A 20,183-nucleotide genomic window follows, 5' to 3' on the forward strand; every position below is an offset into this window, starting at 1 on the left:
TTCTTTCCACCAAATTTCCCAGAACAGATGTTAAAGTAACTGACATTTTATTTTCCTGCATTTCTCCCAGATTCCTTCCTTCAAAGTGGTGTTACATTTGCTAAATTTGACTTTTCAAAGTATGTTTGGCTGATTAAACTTCAGTACTGGTGAATTCTCTGTTTATGGTTGCCAATAAATAAGAATTGAGCCCCTAAAAAGTCGATTAGGTAGGTGGATACAGCTTAAGGCAGTTTCAGCTTTTCTGATATACTCTGTCAAATCATATTTGAATTCTATTTTACCTTGCTTCTGCTACCATGTGTTTCATTATTACATAGTTTACATAGTATTCCATATCACTTGCTTCTATTGCCTCTTCTGGTGTGTCACTGATGATTTATAGTAACACTGGTTATAAACCCATTCCTTACAGTGATTGAAGTCAAAGATTGTATATCAGCACCAACTAATTGCATTTCTAAAGCTGTTACTGATCACTTGGTATAGTAGATATACAGGTTTGATATGTTCTTTAAATGTTTATAACTATTTTTATAATTGCTATAAGTGTACTGATGGTATTTGATGAATTTTAACATATCGGATGATTGTTTAGGAAATTGAGATAATATATTAGTCTAATGATCTCATTGACTTATTATGAGATGTAATTAAGTAATACAGTATAAATAATGAAAATAAAATGGGACAATAGATTTAGAAAGCACAAAGAAGATAAATATACAAACTGTGTAATTGATTGTATAGGCTAATAGAATCTTTTGGGCTGGATTCAGAACTTGGAAATTAATTTAAAAAGTAGTTAAGAGTTATAGATCCCCAATTTACTAAAATAGTTGGGATGTTTAATTTCTAATTTCCTTTTCTCGAAAATAGGTAAGATAATTGTCAGTTCTACAACCCACTGACAAATAGGACAAAATACATTATTTTGTTATTTACTTAATTGCTTCTTCAACTCCCTCAAAAGAGCATCAGACACAGTATAAACCAGCACTTGAACCGTATGATATTCTGAAGCCATACCCTCCTTGTAGTTATAAAAATAATAATGTAAAACAAATTGCAGTTAAATGGCAAAAAGAAATGGAGCTTGTATCTAGACTGCAAACCTATCACAGTGTGACACTGTATTAATGCTATGACTCAATGCTATATAATTCTGGGATTAGTAGTTTTGTGGGATATTTATCTTTCTTTGTCAGAATTTTGGTGCCACAACAAACTACAAATCCCAGAATTCTGTGGCATTGAGCCATAATGTTGTCAAACTGCTCTGTGGATGGTTTCGTAGTTCTTTTTCTTTTTTTGGGATACATAAAACAGGGTGGTTAATTAGATGGTGTGTATTTTATGCTGGGGGAACTTTGTTGATGGATTTTATCTAACCGATTTGCTGTATTTATGACTTGGGAAAGAATTTTGATCTTAACTTTGTCTGATTGTGCTCCCTGCATGACACTTTTTTATCATGCTAAATTTATTCCTTGTTCTACAAGATTGTCTCAAGGTGATACCCTATAATCACTATTGCTTATGACATGCATTATCATAGCTCTCTGCCTGCATTTCTATGGTGATTATTGCTATTTGACAAGTTTCAAACTGCGTACGTGTCCATAATCCCTTAAATGTAGGGTAAGGACTTTGGAATTAATTAGATTACAATCCTAATCACATTGATTAGGGAGCAAACTTAGTTGGATTCAACAAAATTTATTTCTGAATAAATGTGCACAGGATTGCACTTATTCTCATAACTCTGAAAGTATGAGTAGCAGATTATTTTTCAAAACAAGATGTTGTGCATAACAAAACAATAAATAGCACGGTTTCACCCCAGGGGTGAGAAAAGTGGTATATAACTACACTAAATAAAAATAAATAAATAGGTTTCTTTGATTTTTTACTTTTGCAAAATTGTCTCTTTCAGTCCCTACCCTCTATTTCAACAATTGGTTTTATTCATGTAGCCAGTAAACGTGAAAGTTATAATAATAATGAACCCTCCTTATTACTAATAAAATCCTCACTCCAGCAAGGAGACTCTTGGATGACTCCCTGCCCCAGTAACCAGAGATTAATAAATAGCTGGCTTTTAATTATTATTGAAAATACTTCATTAAAATATTTATTTCCACATACAAAAATTATCAGGTCAGAGTTCAGACAGCAAAACAGTTTGACACAATATACATCTATTTAAAAGCTGTTAAAGGAATGTTTTTACTTGCAAGATTTCCTTTAAAAATCACTGTTTTGCAAACCTATATCAGCTCTGTTTCAGTAATTAATCAGCCCTTGGGGTTCTGGAGCAGCAGTCTTTAACCTTGATAAATTGTAGCAGTTTAAGTCAAGTTTCTCTAACCAAATAGTCTGTGGAGTATAGTTTCACTTGATTCCTAGTACAGTAGAGTCTCACTTATCCAACCTTTGCTTATCCAACGTTCTGTATTTTCCAATACAGTCTTCTTCCCGCCCAAATTCACAGCTGTTTCAGCTGTTGCGATGTTTTGGTGCTAAATTTGTAAATACAATCATTACCACATAATGTTACCATGTATTGAATTGCTTTTTCTGCTGATTTGTTGCAAGACATGATGTTTTGGTGCTTTTCCTTAATTCCTCCTTATTATCCAACATTTTTGCTTATCCACATTTATGTTGGATAAGCGAGACTACTGTACAAATTTGTGGACCAAAGTTAGATAATTTTCTCAGGCAAATAATGTAATTGAGCATATGCTTGAAAATCTCATGTTCTCACTATCTTGCGCCATTCAGTGCTGGTGTAAAGCCTCCTTTGTAACAGCTAAAGAGTACAAGTGTATCTAAACTTTTTCTAAGATTTTAATTTCCAGTTTCCCTCAGCCTGCTTTTCTCTTCATATTCTAAGAGTTTCTGTGATATGTTGTTAAGTAATAAAATAACAAACCTCATTCTATGCACATTTGCCTTTTTAAAGCAGGATAGATGCCTCACGTTGGTTAGAAGTTTCCCTGACAAACCTGTTTTGATATGTGTAGGACATTCCAAACATCGTTTGGAGTAAAAATTTCCATACTACCCTGGGTTAAAAGCTACTCGATTTAGGAAACATGCATATGAAATATGGCCAAACGGTTTAAGTTGCTATTAATTTCTTTCTTTTATTTTTTTAAATCCCCAATTGGGCCTTCAAGAAACAATCCATTACCATTGCAAATGACCTGCTGAAATTTACAACTGTTAATAGGTGCAATGTAATGTTATTTCTGTTCCAAACATTTATGGGAAATTTATTTATAGGAAAGATTGAGCCATTCTCGGTGTGTTCACACACTGTTTTGGAGCCGCCTTGGGTCCTATACTGGGACAAAGGTTCCATATCATGTCAAAATAAATTACACATACATTGATTCACAATCTTAAATTACAAATGTATGTGTTTGTAGTTACATATATAGTTCTATTTATTTGGTGAGGCTTGTTTTTGTATAATGTGGTTAGTAGTTAGTAGTAAAGGGAAATATTCAAGTTGTTACTACTGTTCAGTTGTAGATTCTCAGATGTGTTTGTATCCTAAGTACAGCTAGAATTAATGACAGGCTCTGCCCAAGTCAGTTTTGTCACTAGAAGTGAAGACTTGGCTAGTCTCTGTTCTATCCCATGCACAGAAAGCAACATGAAGTTGAATCTCATTTTAGCAATAGTAATAGAACAGCATCAGTTGATGCAGAATTGACTTAGTTCTGTTATCTCGTTGTTGTACAGTTAAGTGAATGTTTGGACTTTTTCTACACAAAGCAGCTACATGGATTTTCTGCTCAGAAAATTGTATTTTCTGCAAAGAAATCTTGCTTGATGCACAAAAAAAATGTGCTAAGATCCCTGGCTTTCTAAACAAATAACAATAACAATAACAACTTTATTTTTGTATCCCGCCTCCATCTCCCCGAAGGGACTTGGGGGACAGCTTACATGGGGACAAGCCCAATCAACATAGTTTAAAATAACACAATAATATTCATAAAACACCATCATAAAACAATATAAAGCAAACATGTTCATAACACAGTATAAAAACAACCATCGAACAACAACCAGTAGCCTGATATAGTAAACATTTACTGGGCTTGGGTGGGCAGGCTGGGTGCAGTCCATTGCAAGGACAGAGCTGACGGATAAAGTGCAAAGGTCAGATGGGCAATATAAAGAAGAACACTATATCTATGGGCAGGGGACAACAAATTTATCTTTATATTGCGTACATTGTCATCCTGGTTCAGTAGCAATGTGACTGGTATACCAAAGCAGCATGTGAGTGTATAATCTTTTCATCACTTAGTTAAGTTTGAATATAGTTTAAGAGGAGAAAAATATAGTGGGACTTATTTCCAAGTAAGCATACATGAGATGATGCTATTAATCAGTGTGGGAAAGCTTCTCTCTGTATATGTCTGCATGAGACCTTAGATCTCTTGATGTTCTCCCCTACGTTGGATTAGTAGTGAAAATACATTGTGAGAAGACATGGGAAAGGACCTTTTCTGCAGTGACTCCCTAGTGTTGGAATTCTCTCCCTCTGGAGACCTGATTGCTGTCAACATCAGAACCATTTTGCTACCAAGTTAAAATCTTGCTTGTTATTAAAGCTTTTGAGTCAGAGTGAGTTTATCTAGGCTGTACATGTATTACTCAAGACCGTTTTGACTGGTATTAAACTGCATCTTTGTTAACTGAAAAACACTTTAATATTTTTAAATCTTTTAAGATCTTTGTATGTTATTATAGTTAACAAATTTATATTTGGATAAAAGGGAGATATATAAATAATTTAAATAAGTCTTCTTGGCCAAATTAGGTGTAAATTTACACAACAGTAAAATTAACTGTGTTCAGTGTAAATCCTAAATAAGTCTGCTTAAGATCACACCATTAAGCAAAATGATAGGTTAGAAATAGGATTGTTGGGATAACGTTTCATTGGATTATGGGCCATTGTGTGAAAATATGCATACACTATGTGAGTTCCAGTGGTGTTAATATGATGAATTCACTGAAGGGAGATCCTTTCTGATGCCTTCAAGAACAGATTATTATCAAAGTGCTGGAGAAGACATGGTAATTTGGGACTGGGGATAAGTTTTGGTATGTCTGAGGGACAACCTTCGCCTCCACTTGAAACAGAAATGTCAAAAAGCCTTGGTTGGTTACTACTTTGTTGTAGCCTGCAGGAATTGAAAATAAAATACTTCCTTGCTTAAATGACTCTTTTTAAGTCAAATGTATGTTTTTAGATGAAGCTGCTTTCAGAGCACATGTCAGTTAATACCTGCGGATTTACTTTGATTAGATATTTCGTCTAAATACTTGAAAGCATAGTTAAGTGCTTAATTCATATTTGTGCAAGATACTAATGAAGGAACTTCCATACTGTAGGACACCAGTGGTTTATCCAGTCTGATATCCTGTCCAGAGCAGCAGCAGGTATTGAATGCTCCAGAGAAAGAAACCAGGGCAATTAGGAAATGAGTCATGTTCGTTTCCAGCTTCTAGCAAGCAGCAGTCAGATCTTTGGGGATGCTATGAGAATGAGCATACAGTATCTGTGCACTGTGTGATGACCAACAGCTATTGGTGTCTTCAAGGATTTGGGTTTTTTAAATCTCAATTTCATTTTTACCCATCACAATGTGAGTTAATTTTGAACACTGTATAAAAAGTAATTCTATTCTTCTGCAACTTCTGCTTTATACATTTCTTTAAATTACCTATTCTTCTATTTCTAAGTAGAATAAAATCTTACCTATATCCATTTCTATTTTCATTCATTTTCTTCATTCATTATTTTATGAAGTATGATTATTAGTTTTTTAAATGACATAAAAGTCATTGAATAGCAAAATAAAGAGAATGGCTGGAGAAGAATTGTATGCTATCTTTTTTTAAAAAAGGAAGTACTTGATATTGAATTGGTGATTACTGTCATATTTCATACAGTATATTCTTGGTAGTGCCACACAGTGAATTGCTCTACAACTTAATTTTTCGTAGACTTTGATCACTGTTAAAGCTTAATATGATATGTGATAATGTTCTTTTTGTGTCACATTTGTATAATAGAAACCCTAAATCTCATTTAGAGCAGTACCATTGAATCATTTAAACCTATCTAAGCATTACCATACCAGGTTCTTACTGATTTGATTGGTCTGTTCTTTTTGGTATTAACAGTTAGATTTAAGGTAAAATGATCGTGGCTAATGTCCAAGATAGCAAAATAGTTACTAGTTTTGTTGTCGTGTTAACTGTTTTCTGGGAAGGCCAATGAACATGTCGAAAACTATCCTGGAAATTTTTTGTTATCATAAAGGGCATAATATAGCCCCCCTGTAAGAACATGGACAAGCACATTGTTCATTTTCAACCTCATCTCCTTGAGAGAGAAAAACAATTGTTCTGATCTTTAAAAAGGTGAACATTTTAAATAAGATAACTTCAGAGGGTAATGTATAATAGAAGTCTCAATGTCTACTATGTTTATTACCTTGACTTGACAGAAACTTTATTGTAAATATTATAGCTGGGTGTTTTGTGGAAGAGGTGGCCACCAAAAGTGAGAAGTAATGGATCAGAACAATTACCAAATAAAGAAGGAAAAGGAATAAGTGTCTTCAGTATTTAAAGACTGAACAGACTTATGCCTTTCAGTCAAGGCTTTCAGTGACCTGGAACATCCCAATCCATCGGATAACTGATTATTTTAGGGATTTGGTACAGTTTCAAAACACAATAAATACATAATGTCAAAACACTACATACATATATAAAAAGCACTGGTGACATAAAACAAGAATCCAATCAATACGTAACAGACCAAATTAAATTAAAAAATCTGTAGAACCCCCAAGTATTTGTTACTGAAATGACATGAGATGAAACTCACTCTGGAGAGCATTCTTTGCTGTGTTACTGTCACCATGAAGATGCTTTATGTCTTCATGGTGAACAGGGAGCATACAACCCCCCCGCCCCGTTACGTCAGCTCCTCTGGCCGGCCTGGGATTATGATTTGGATTGTGTGATTTTAATAGCTGTTTTTAACTGGTTGGTTTTTAATGTATTTGTTTATTTTATAATATGTAAATGTATGGCATCGAATTGTTGCCTGTTGTAATATTTCTCAGTGTCCCTTTCGGTGTGAGAAGAGTGGGGTACAAATGCAGTAAATAAATAGTGTTGAGAGAATCTCATATGTTAGAGAAAATAGGAAAGAACACGCGTAGAGATGTCTACATCACTTGTCTAGCAAGATGCACATGTAGATTTAAATCTTCTTGGTAGAACAAACTAAATTAGACTTTATTTGATAATATGCACAGAAATACAGGCAGTTCCCAAGTTACCAACATCTCAACTTAGAAACGACTCATAGTTAAGAATAAGATTGAGACAACAGGAAGTGAGAGAAATCTACCCCTCAGAAGGGAAATTCTCCCCTGGAAGAGTTATGGGGGAAAGGTGTCCCCATTAAAGCTTTCTCTCTAATCCTTGTTTCCACAACAAATCATTTTTTTTCAATGTTAAATTATCACAGGGACAGAAAGTGAGGTAAAATCTTATGAACAGTCAGCAAAACAAACACCACAGGGGTGATAACCCATCCCTATGCTATACAAAGCTAGCTTTCATATGTGTGCGTGTGTATACACACACGCATATGCAAGTTAGCTCTCTCTCTCTCTCTCTCTCTCTCTCTCTCTCTATATATATATATGGCTGAAGTTATACTTTAAAATGTACCTGTTCCAAGTTACAAACATATTCAAGTTAAGAGCAAACCTACAGAACTTATCTTGTTTATAACTTGGGGACTGCCTGTCATTAGAATACTGTTCAGCAATTGTCTCATTGGATTTAGTGTGTTGTAAAGTACCCAAAGGATTTAGGGCCCAATCTCCAATTAACAGTTACAAAAATACCAAGTATCCAGAACGTTAAGTTGGCATTTGAATTTCATGTGTGTCCCCCCCCCCCATAAAAAATAATAATTTCTTAACATATTTGTATAATGATATATATTGGGTGGTGGCTACTCAACTCCAGGAATTCTTGAATGAAACCAATTATCTTGACCCATCACATTCTGGGTTTAGACCTGGTCATGGGACGACAACAGTTTTGGTTACCTTGGTGGATGACCGCAGAGAACTAGACGGTGGAAGTGTGTTCCTGCTGGTCCTCCTGAATCTCTCAGCAGCTTTCGATATCATTGGTCTTGGTATCCTTCTGGGCTGGCTCTCTGGGATGGGACTTGGGGGCACTGCCTTGCTGTGGCTCTGATCATTCCTGGAGGACTATGCCCAGATGGTAGTGCTGGGGGATATCTGCTTGGACACCAGACCATTGGCCTGTGGAGTTCCACAAGGTTTGATTCTATTCCCCATGCTCTTTAAAACCTACTTGAAATCGTTGGGCAAGATCACCCGGCGTTGTACGCAGATGTCACATAACTATTACTCATTTGCACCCAAATCCAAGGAAGCTTCCTGGGTCCTGGACCAGTGTCTGATAGCTGTGATGGGCTGGATGAGGGCCGACAGACTGAAGAATCGAGACAAATCAGAGTTCCTCCTGGTCAGTTGGGAGGCTGATCGGGCTATAGAGTGGCAACCTTTGCTGGATGGGGTTACACTCCCCCTGAGGACACATGTCTGCAGTTTGGGAGTCCTTCTGGACTCGGTGTTGATCCTGGAAGCCCAGGCTTTGGCAGGGCCTGGGCCTTTGCACAATTAAAGCTTGTGCGCCTACTGAGCCCATACATCAAAAAGCCAGATCTGGTCACATGACTTGAAAACCATTACCTTCCAGTGATGCCTACTAACCTTGGTCATATTCTTGAGGGCAAACGTGTGACTTCCTCCCAAACAATCAGACTCAGTTGTCAGTATTCATCCTCAAGTCAGTCCTGATTACTAACTCAGACTCTGTACCAATTGCTTGATCCGGCGCAGGGTAATGAGGAGGAATCATAAAAAGCATAAGTGAAAAGCAGACTCCCTTCCAGTGGCTTCAGATCAGCCATGGAAAAGCTTGAAACATAAACCCAAGAAGTTTACAAACCATTCTTCATATGAGAGAACCTGTGATGGGAAGTTTTGGTGCACCAGGTTCACCATCATCAGAAGCACCACCCGCATCATCTAGATCTCTATGAAGATATCTTCGAATGGCATGTTTACTGGCTTTTAAGGATCACCCCCTTGGTAATGCTGTGCAGGACCCTCCGAGGCGGCGTGAGCACATAGATTCCTTAGTAAGACACAGGTCATAGGACCAAATGCTCTTCTGAGCATTACCTTCAGTTTTGACTAATATCCTGTTCCCAGAAATTCACTATATTCCTGTTATTAGTCCCTTCGGAGAGATAAGGTGGTCTACAAATAAAGTTTTATTATTATAATTTTCATTTCTCTTTTCCAAGCATCTTACATGAATTCTGGAAAGGAGAAGTATTCATGGTGGCTGTAATGAAAAGTTGCCTCACCCAATCATTACAACAGTGGTTCTCAATCTGTGAGTCCCCAGGTGTTTTGGCCTAGAACTCCCAGAAATCCCAGCCAGTTTACCAGCTGCTAGGATTTCTGGGAGTTGAAGGCCAAAACATCTTGGAACCCATAGGTTGAGAACCACTGCATTAGAAGGTAATCTTGTCATAGCTATCCTGTTTTTCATTCTTGATATTGCATGTGATCCCATCACTATATTGCATGCATTCCCATCACAAAACCATATTTGAATTATAACATCAAAACAGGAATGGTAAATATAAATACAAATAAATTAGTCTTAAGAAAACAAGCCTTTTACTAATATATGCCTCGTTTTGACTTAGAGTACTACAATATCAAATCTTTGATTACTTTTCAATATCATTGTTTATTCATAATAGTAAAACTATGATTCATTGTATGATTAATATTGTAGGAAAGCCAGTTAATTTTAAAGAGTTGTTTTGTGCTACACTTATCAGGCATTTAAAATTGAAGTTCTCGTTGGAAATGTGTATACATGTACTTTTATGCCACCAGTAATGTTTATCTGTGGCTAGAAGTACAGTGGACACTTTGGTTCAGGACATTCTGTGGATACCAAAATCCATGGATGTTCAAGTCTAATTATATAGAGTGCCTCAGTAAAATGGTGTCTATCATATAAATGTTGAATAACTCAAATGAATGCTGGAGAGAACCTGAAGGGATCTGTCAGTTAAATGGTGGGAGGCTGCAACAGGGTATGGCTACACAGCAATATATTGTGTTGCATATGGCAAAATAATGGTTTGCCTTTTGGCATCCCCCCACCCCAAGTACCCTGGAAAAGCAGATTAGATGATTATCTCTATTTCAGCTTTCTTAGTTGTCCAGCTTTCACAATCATAAATAAAAATCAGAAATATGATGGCATTGTTGATCCTGACTTTGGTATTCAATGATACATACCATAGGTATGTAAAGATGTGTGTGGGTGTGTGCACATAAATAGACATATATGTATATACAAAGATAAGGTCAGTGGTATGCATAGAATCAATGTTAGAAAACACCATTAGGGATTAATAAACCGTGAGATTTCAGGTGTAGTCACAGATCCTCAGTAGCTGCTCCCTTGTGCATTAGCCAAAATATAAGTTTATTCCTCATATCTACCTTCCCCAAATCTACCCCCCCCCCCCAAGAATCAGGAGGATATGAAAGTCAATTTGGCACCAAAAACTTGAAAGTGGGGAAAATAATAGCATTTAAAGAGCTAGTATTGCTCCATGTAGGCTTTGGGGGCACTACAGGCTATTTTTTTCTGGGGGGGTGGGTGGTCAGGTGGATCATGGTGGTTATGATTGAGGTTTTCCCATGTTGCATGTACCTGGCACATTTTTAACACCTCCTTTTATAAGGAGGAGTGAATTTCTGTCACCATAAATCATCTGAGTAAGGATCACATCTGTATGACTGTTTCTCATATTTGATGTTTCTGGGATGTAACAGCTGATCTGCTAATAAAACAATTCTTCAAATAAGAGAACAGGAGTTTCAAAATTTCATGGGATTTTTCTTGTTTGTGATGAGTTATAAAGGTTTGCAATGTAATAGTCTGGGGGGTTTTTTTGGGCAGTTTTTAGAAAATGTATCAAACATTGGTTTAACTGTATTTTGTTTTAATTCTGCATGGTATATTGGTCCCATATTGGAAGAATTAGAACAAACCCACAAACAAACACCATAAATCATCTGAATCAGGATCACATCTGTATGGTTGTTTTGTATATTTGATGTTTCTGGTGTAGGACAGCTGATCTGCTAATAAAACAATTCTTCAAATAAGGGAATTGGAGTTTCAAATTGTCCTGGGATTTTTTGTTTTGTTTGCATTGAGTTATAAAGGTTTGCAATACAATAGTCTAGTTTTTGCCAGTTTTTTTGAAAATGTATCACACTTTGGCTTAGCTGTATTTTGTTTTAATTTTGCATGGTGTATTGATCCCACATTGGAAGAAAGGTGGTAAAGTTTCATTTCCTGAAATGGCCTGCAAAAGTAGTTGAAGAGAAGACATAATGCAAAAATAAGATACAGGTGATAACAATAAAATATTATACATATTTACCCTAGCTCCAAAACCATGAAACCTAATCACTGCTATTAAGAGGACACCATAGGTGTATGTACATATTTGGGTTATTTTCTTTCAAAATGTACCATAATGTATCATAAATCATTTTGATACCTGTCTGGAACGTACACTGTCCTTTCTAGACTCCATACATCCTTTCTGAGACAAATCGGACAGAAGGGAAAGGGGAATAATGGTGCTTAATTCTTATAAAGTTAGATATTTCAAGTATTAATTTACTAGAGAGATAGATCACAGTAACAGTTTTGTTGGGCTTTTTATATCTCAAACATATTCTCACCATGCCCTTGTTTCATAGGGAGTTGCAAAAGTTGTTCTATCTCCTTTCTTGGAAATTCATATTTTTGAATTCATTTTCCTAATGTATGAACTTGTAATGTACTTTATATACTCGTGTATAAAATACAGTTTATAATAAACAGAAATCATAATAAACAATGGACCCTATAAAGATGGGTCGACTTATCCACAGGTAAATGCAAGGATTGCTCCTTAACTTTTATGAATAAGGAGCCATCTCCTTCTCTGAGTAGCAGAAGGCTAAAAGTTTGTCCTGAGAGAATCCAAAAGAAGAACTTGACCCCCTCTTTCTCCACCACAGTGCTACTTCCAATTTTCTTGAATGCCTGGTAAGGAAAATTGTGGTGGCAGCCAGAGGCAACTGGGTCCCTGAAGCAGCACAGGCTTTCCTCTCTTGAGGAATGACCTATTAGTTATTCATAGGTCACATCAAAATCCACACTTTTGCTCCCAAAACTGCCCTTGACTAATGCATCAGGTAGACTTATACACTAGTATATGATACATGTTTTCATTAGTTTTCCAATTAACTAAAACATGTTATTTTGCATTTTTCAAAGATACACCATTTTAATTCTGCGAATTTATTTCCATATGATTTGGATAGCAGCAGAAGCAACAGTAAAATAACTCTTTCACAGTTTTCTCCCCCTCAAGAGAACCAAAGGATATCCACAAACTGGTGAATGCAGATTTCTTTTCCATTCATAATTCCTTAATTAGGAAATTGTACTATTAAATTAAAAATGCTAAACTAAATCATCTTGTAAAAAAAGTGCTACCTTCTACTCTGCTTTCTCATCTAGGACTGTATACTTCCATTTGTTATTACTAACAATATATTTTCATATCTACATTGCCTTCTTGTGCAAAAGTATTAAAAAGATTTTATTAATAACTAGCCGCCCCCTGCCGTGCGTTGCTGTGTCCCAGTGTATGTATATGTGTGTGTATATATTTGTGTATATGTGTATATATGTGGTTTTGCACATGCGTTGTATTTTTTTTTTTTTTTTTTGCTTTTAAAGTCTCTTCTGCTGTGTTTTTATGAGTGATGGTCACTTGTTGCCCTGATAGGTATATTCTGTCCAAATTTGGTGTCAATTTGTCCAGTGGTCTTTGTGTTATGTAAATCCCACAAACAAACATTACATTTTTATTTATATATAGATGAAACTTAACACTACATTCTTCCACCACAAGCAGTGCTTATACATATTTTTAAAAAAATGTAATAACAATAATAATAATTTTAAAACTAGCCTTGCCTCCCATTGCAAAAATATTACAGCAAAGCTGCCATATAAGAATTGCTGACCTTAGGTTCTCCATGAGTCGGAAAGACTTGGAGGCACACAACAACATACATTCTCAAAGGTACTAACTGTCTTTTCTTTGACCAGAGTGAAATATATAGTTTACAAGAAGACATAATTTCTGAACACTTTTCAGCTATAGGCCACATAAAGCACCTTGTATATTCTGTTCCCTCAAATATACTTATCCTAAACAGCTGGTTATCATTTTTTAAGGTACCTTCCATGCTCATCATAAGGGAAACCCCCATGAAAATAGAACTTCTGTTTATGTAAATTTATTTCGGAAATAAAAGATTTCTGATTACATATAGTTTAGAATAATCTAGCATGATCATACATATTTACAATGTTTTTGTTGCATGAATGTCTCCCTATTCCATTGCTAAATATTCTTATTTTTTTAAACATAGCCCAACAACAAACTAATATTTATATAGACAGAGATCCCATTTTAGAAAGTATTTGTATTTGCCTCTATTCTGTCCACGAGTAATACTTGTGGATAAATTAGAGAAAAGTGCAAATACTTTTTGGAGTTGTACATGGATTGAGAAGGAATTCTGTAGGGAAAAATGGACATAATGTACTTTGGTATTTGGATATATTTTGAGCTGCTACATGGCACATACTAACTGCTTGCCACAACATCAGTGCTCAAAGGCGGAAGTGCATTCTGTATCTCCTCCTTCATGTTATTCATGTGAAATGCCTACATACAAAATATACCTTCAGTTTAACCTGTGAAGAGCTTTTTGCTTTGCTTAGCTTAGCTATGAATCTCACTAGTTGGCTTTAGGCAAGTTATTTGCAGAGATGTGATGTACAGAAATGTATCTCAGATCTTTGGAGAAAGGGAAGGATATTGATAACAATAAAGTTTTATTTTTTTTAAAAAAAATCAGCAGTATGCTCTATTGATATTTATGTTAGAGACAGAAACAAATTTATTTTGGAAAGCTGAAGATGTCATAAAATGGATATAATTGTCTACCATGTGCACAGTATTTTTTTCTCACTTGTCACCTTAAATTACACACTGTGAAACCTTGTAAAACCTGTCTGCCAGTGACAATGATGCTTCTTCCATCCCACCTTCAACTCTATGAAACAACTATCATCCCCCTCTAGCCTCAGGGAAACAAGTGTACTGGAAACTTACATATCTAGGACAGAAGCCCTGTCCAATACAACAAGGGCTTCTTCAGTGGGACATTTCCAAGGGTTACTCAGCAGTCTCCATTTCAATGAGCAACAAAATTAACTGCATATGAAAAAGCAGGTGGGTTGTTATTATTGTTTATGTTAGCAGTACTACTGGTATGCAAGCAATGCAGCTCAGCTCAGTTGTGCAGCTAAGCATAGACCGAATCTTGTTCCTGCTTCATTCTTCCTATAGTCGGTTTCTTCTTGCTCCACCCCATTCTTCTCTGTGCAGCTGAGATCACTTTCCTTTGTTTCATGAAAGCTGTAGTCGGAAGCTAATATTTCCTTAGTTCCAGCATTTTTATTTGGTATTAGGTTAGTTGTTCTTTCTCTTCCTCTCTCTTTATGTCTTTCAAAATAATAATATAGTGGGCCGAGGAAACTGTTAAGGTAGTTTGTTTGAAACAGATTTTTTTAGTTACCATTGGTTTTGATACTACCATCAGAGCTGCGGACATCTGCACTAAAACATGTTCAAACCTGAAAGATTGAGGAGTATTGATTCTATATTTATTCAGAGTATGATTACATACATATACAATCCTATACTCACTCACTAACCACAGAATAAGCCCCATTGAACTCATTGGGATTTACTCATATATCTATAGCTATCTCTATCTATCTATACATACACACACACTTTTGAGGAGGTGTAGACAGGATTGTTTGATATGAAAAGAAAGAACCTTTATACCATTAAATTTAATATTTTCCAGAATCTACTGATTCTCAACCCATGGGTTCCCAGATGTTTTGGCCTTCAACTCTCAGAAATCCTAACAGCTGGTAAACTGGCTGGGATTTCTGGGAGTTATAGGCCAAAACACCTGGGGACCCACAGGTTGAGAACCAAAGCATACTTAAGATAGTCCAAGTGATTGTCTGCTGCTTGTATTTATCTTTATTAATGTGGTGTTCACTGTTAAGTGCACATTTTGCAGTGCTAAGTTGTCCTGGCTTAATAAACAGTAACACGTTAGCAAATATTCACATGTAGGGTTTTTTACCCTTTGTTTTACAAATAGCGCAACCACTGTGCATTGTGTAGTGAACTATGTAAACACACAAGAGGGCTTTTTAAAAAAAATTGTGTGAACTAAAGGGAATGTTTTTGTTCAGTTGGTAGTGCTATGTTACTGTCAGGTATTTCTTCAACCTGAAGCAGAGTTTGTCAGCTTAAACCCCCAAGCAATATTAAAGTACTGTCTATAGTATGTGAGGAATACTTACAATAAACAGCAAACATGGGAGTTTCTTTCCACAGGAATGCTTTATCTTTTGCTGCAGTTATTTACAGTGTTCACAGCTCTCTCCAAAATCCTCCAATTCACCATACATCATCACATCACCCGACACCAACTTACTCTGTATATATACTTGCATGATGTAATGTTCCCTTCATGCTTTCATTACTTTATACACCTGGTGCAAACCCAACTTCAGGGTTTTGTTATCCTCATGCTTAATCAGTGTAACTGAGAATCAGCACTTAAAATAGGAGCCCCCAAACCCCTGTGTTGGCAGGACTGAAGACTGACAGGTCACAGGTTTTAATCCGGGAGAGGTGGATGAGCTCCCTCTATCAACTCCAGCTCCTCATGTGGGGACATGAGAGAAGCCTTTCACAAGGATGATAAAAATATCAAATCATCCAGGCATCCCCTGGGCAACGTCCTTGCAGATGGCCAATTCTCTCACACCAGAAGCGACTTGCAATTTCTCAAGTCACTCCTGATGCAACAAAAAAAAAGCACTTAAAATACTTAAAGTAACCCAGCATTTTATCTTCAGAATAGATTAGTATATTTTAAAACTCTCAACAGCTATGTGCACAATCTACCATAAGCATATCAGGATTATGATCACTATATAGTTTCAATCCTATATGCATGTACTGAGATGCAGATTCTAGTGAACTTGGTGGGTTTACTTATAGATAGGCACATGGGAATGTACAGTACATTCCTATAAAATCTGCATTCATGCTGTAATCAAATTCGTATTCTTTCAAGTGAGGAGATGCTAATACTGCCCCATAGTATGGTGGTTGTATGTTGTGGTGGTGGTGGTTGTCATAATTACTATTGCTGCTCTGCTACTTTTACCACCACAATCATTACCGTTCCTACTGCATGTTAAGTGTCCAAAACATTTTACTTATACTAGTAATGTACAATCCTTTCTTGAAATACATTCATCAGGTATTGTTATTACATGGACATTTATGGTATTATATAAATTACTGTGTTTACTCAGACCTGAATCTCGCCTTTTTTTGGCTGATTTCCCCCCCCCCCCCCCAAAATTAGGGTGTTCATTAAATTTGAGTAATATGGCAATTTTTGTGCTGACCCAAAGCAAAATGGGAAGCTACTTCAGGATCATCTGGAACTCCTATTTGTGAAATATCATCTCCAATTTAATTGCCATGGCTCGGTGCTATGCAATGCTGCGGTTTGTAGTTCGGTAAGGCATCAGCATTCTTTGGCAGCCCCCATGATCCCAAACTATAGCACCCATGGCCCTATAGCATTGAGCCAGGGCAGTTAAAGTGGATTCATTCTACAGCATAGATGCACCCCAAAGTTTTCTCTTCCATTACTGAACGCTTTGGTGTTCTAACAGTTTTGTTTTTAAAGAATTAATTATAAGCACACAGCTACTGTAAAGCACACCTTTTTTTGGCCAAATTACAAAGAGTGCACTTTTTGCCGATGTGCATTATATTCGCCAGCCAATTAAAAACAAATTTTGGTTTCGGGGTTTTGAAAATTGAGGTGTGCATTAGATTTGATGGTGCATTAGACTCGAGTAAATATGGGCAACACTAATGATATGTAAGGATACTTTTTACAACTTGAAATATAGAAGACAGAAAATAGAAAAAGATGGGACTAGTCAATTTGCTAAGAAAAGCAGCATAAAATGTAATATGGAGAGAAAGTGAACTTGATGTTCTTGCTGAAGTGAATATCACTGAGTGTACAGAGCAATCCGAGCACGAGGGAATTCACTCTCCACTTGAAAAACCTATGGGATCATGGCAGACAGTGTGGAACATGCAGGAGACAGTTTTACCAGATTGAAAATAGTGTCTATCCTGATAACCTGTGTGCTGGTGTTGCTGAGGAGCTTATATCCAAATGATCCTAAACTATTCACACATTCCTTGGAATGGTTCACTATGGGGTCTCCCATGATCAGGAACATAAGTGATGTTCTATTCTTGCTACTGACAGAGGAGCACCACATCTCCAGCCCACAGATTGTCCTATAATTACTGTGATTTTAAAACAGTGGTGAGAGTACAATCTCTGCAAAGTAGTAAAAGTGTATTTTATGTTATTTTTATCAAAGTAATATATAACAGTTGCGATATTCTGCGATTTTACAATGTGAAGAGCTGGCAACTTCCAAAACTATTGTCAATTTTTTTAAAAAATTGACAAAGTGAATAATTACCCTATGTAACAAAATTTGCCTAAAAATCCGTTCCTGGTTTGAAAGTGTTATTTCCTGTTTAATTATGCAGTACTTATTTTGATAGTAGTTGTTATACTCCAGAAACTTTGTTTTTGTGGCTTCCAGAAACTGTTGGATTGGTTGAGATTTGATGAAATATTTATTGAACAAGTATAGCAAAATGTGCTGCAGGATACAAAGTTTTTTCAGTGTAATAAATATTCCCCATGCTTTTATGATAGAACCTATTTATTTATTTATTTATTTTATCGTGTCAGTATCAACCAGACAATTGTAGAACCAATTAGGAAATGAGATTTTTAACCCACGAACAAAAATTGTGTTACATAATGTTATTAAATACTCAATTTCTCTCATTTACATTGCATCAAAATATTTAAGAGAATAAATCAAACTGTTAAATGCAGGATTCGAATAATGTTAAATTCAAATAATGTCTAGTTGATTTCAGTTAAGAAAACTAGAAAATGTACTATCTGCATTCAAATTTTCTTAACATGAGTTGTATTACATTGTTGAAGGCTTTCATGACCGGAATCACTAGATTGCTCTAAGTTTTTCGGGCTGTATGGCCATGTTCCAGAAGCATTCCCTCCTGACATTTCGCCTGCATCTATGACAGGGCATCCTAGGAGGTTGTGAGGTCTGTTGGCAACTAGGATAATGGGGTTTATATGTCTGTGGGATGTCCAGGGTGGGATAAAGAACTCTTGTCTGTTGGACGTAGGTATGATGCTAATCAAGATAGTTGGACACCTTGAGTAGCATTTAATGGCCTAGCAGTTTTCACGGTGTGGCTTCATACTGCCTGGGGGCATCCTTTGTTGAGAGATAATTAGCTGTCTTTGATTGTTTCTTTTCTGGAGCTCCCCTGTCTTTATTTACTGTTATGATTTTAAAGGTTTTTTTTAATACTGGTAGCCTGATTTTCTTTCTTTTTCATGGTTTCTTCCTTTCCGTTTAAAATGTCCACATGCTTGTGGATTTCAATGGCTCCTCTGTGTAGTCTGACATGGACAACAGTAACAACTACCATGTCAGACTACACAGGGAAGCCACGGAAACCAACAAGCATGTGGACAATTTCAACAGAAAGGAAGAAACCATGAAAATGAACAAAATCTGGCTACCAGTATTAAAAAACTAAAAAAATAAAGACAGAGGAGCTCCAGACAAGAGTTCTTTCTACCACCCTGGACATTCCATGGATATATAAACCTCATTTTCCTAGTTTTCAACACGTCTCACAACCTCTGAGGATGCCTGCCATAGATGCAGGTGAAACATCAGGAGAGAATGCTTCTGGAAAATGGCCTTACAGCCTAAAAAACTTACAGCAACCTAATGGATTGTATTGTTTATCAGTAGGATTATATTTCTGTTTATTGCTGATTGAAAGTGTGATCAATGTAAGCATAATGGGGGAACCCTGGGATTTAGTTTCCAACTTCTTAATGCTTTTGTCTGGTTACCTGGCTATTTTTAAAAGATTCTTTAAAATCCCATTCTGAAATCATTAGCTGTAAACCTTATTCTTGATCAAGAACATATATTAACAGTGAGAACTTTCCAGGGTAGTGAACTATAATGTTTGGAAGAAGGAGACTGAAGGTGAGAGGATGCTTCAGTAGAAGAGAGGATAATGATTGTGAACAGAATTCCATATGCCCGTAAGTACTTCATATTTATTTCATTAGAGGTGATCATAAGCAGATTGTAGAAAGAAAAAAAAATTTTCTATATAAACTATTCCCATAGTTACAAATTAATAATTTGTAAAGCAGTACAGTGTTCCCTCGCCGCTTCGCGGTTCGCTTTATGTAGACTCGCCATATTGCGGTTTTTTTCCTTCCCACACCCTGAGCTGCCGGGAGGGTGGGGAGAAGAGGAGGAGGGGGAGCCAGGCCTCCCCCTCCTCGCCGCCTGTGCTCCTGCCGGCTTCGGAGGCCCCTTTGCCGCCGTTGATGGCTCTGCCAGGATGGGCTGAGGCCTCAGCACAGCCTGGCAGCGACATCAGTGGTGCCCAAGGGGCCTCCGAAGCTGGCAGGAGCACAGGCAGTGAGGAGGAGAAGGCTGCCACCGAGTGGGCAGAGCGTCCCTATTTTGCGGATTTTCACTTATTGTGGGGCTCCTGGAACAGAACCTCCACGATAAGGGAACACTGTACTCTCATAAAAGGTTAGTTGTAAATGAATATTAGG

The 20,183-nt window shown here is 36.6% G+C and overlaps 1 protein-coding gene across 7 annotated transcripts in view; it reads left to right on the forward strand.

Moving 5' to 3' along the window:
* Nucleotides 1-20,183, forward strand: part of BBX (BBX high mobility group box domain containing) — a 137,607-nt gene that overhangs the window by 25,585 nt on the left and 91,839 nt on the right. Inside the window, exon 2 of one of the 7 annotated variants that reach the window (XM_060770673.2) lies at nucleotides 19,556-19,652. The exons of the other annotated variants lie outside the window; for them this stretch is intronic. Within the exon in view, the coding sequence (XP_060626656.2) occupies nucleotides 19,647-19,652 (6 nt within the window). The 5' untranslated portion in view covers nucleotides 19,556-19,646. The remainder of the gene's footprint in view (nucleotides 1-19,555; nucleotides 19,653-20,183) is intronic. 7 annotated transcript variants of the gene reach the window in all.

This window comes from Anolis sagrei, chromosome 3, assembly GCF_037176765.1.
Source record: "Anolis sagrei isolate rAnoSag1 chromosome 3, rAnoSag1.mat, whole genome shotgun sequence".
Taxonomy (NCBI): Eukaryota; Metazoa; Chordata; class Lepidosauria; order Squamata; family Dactyloidae; genus Anolis; species Anolis sagrei.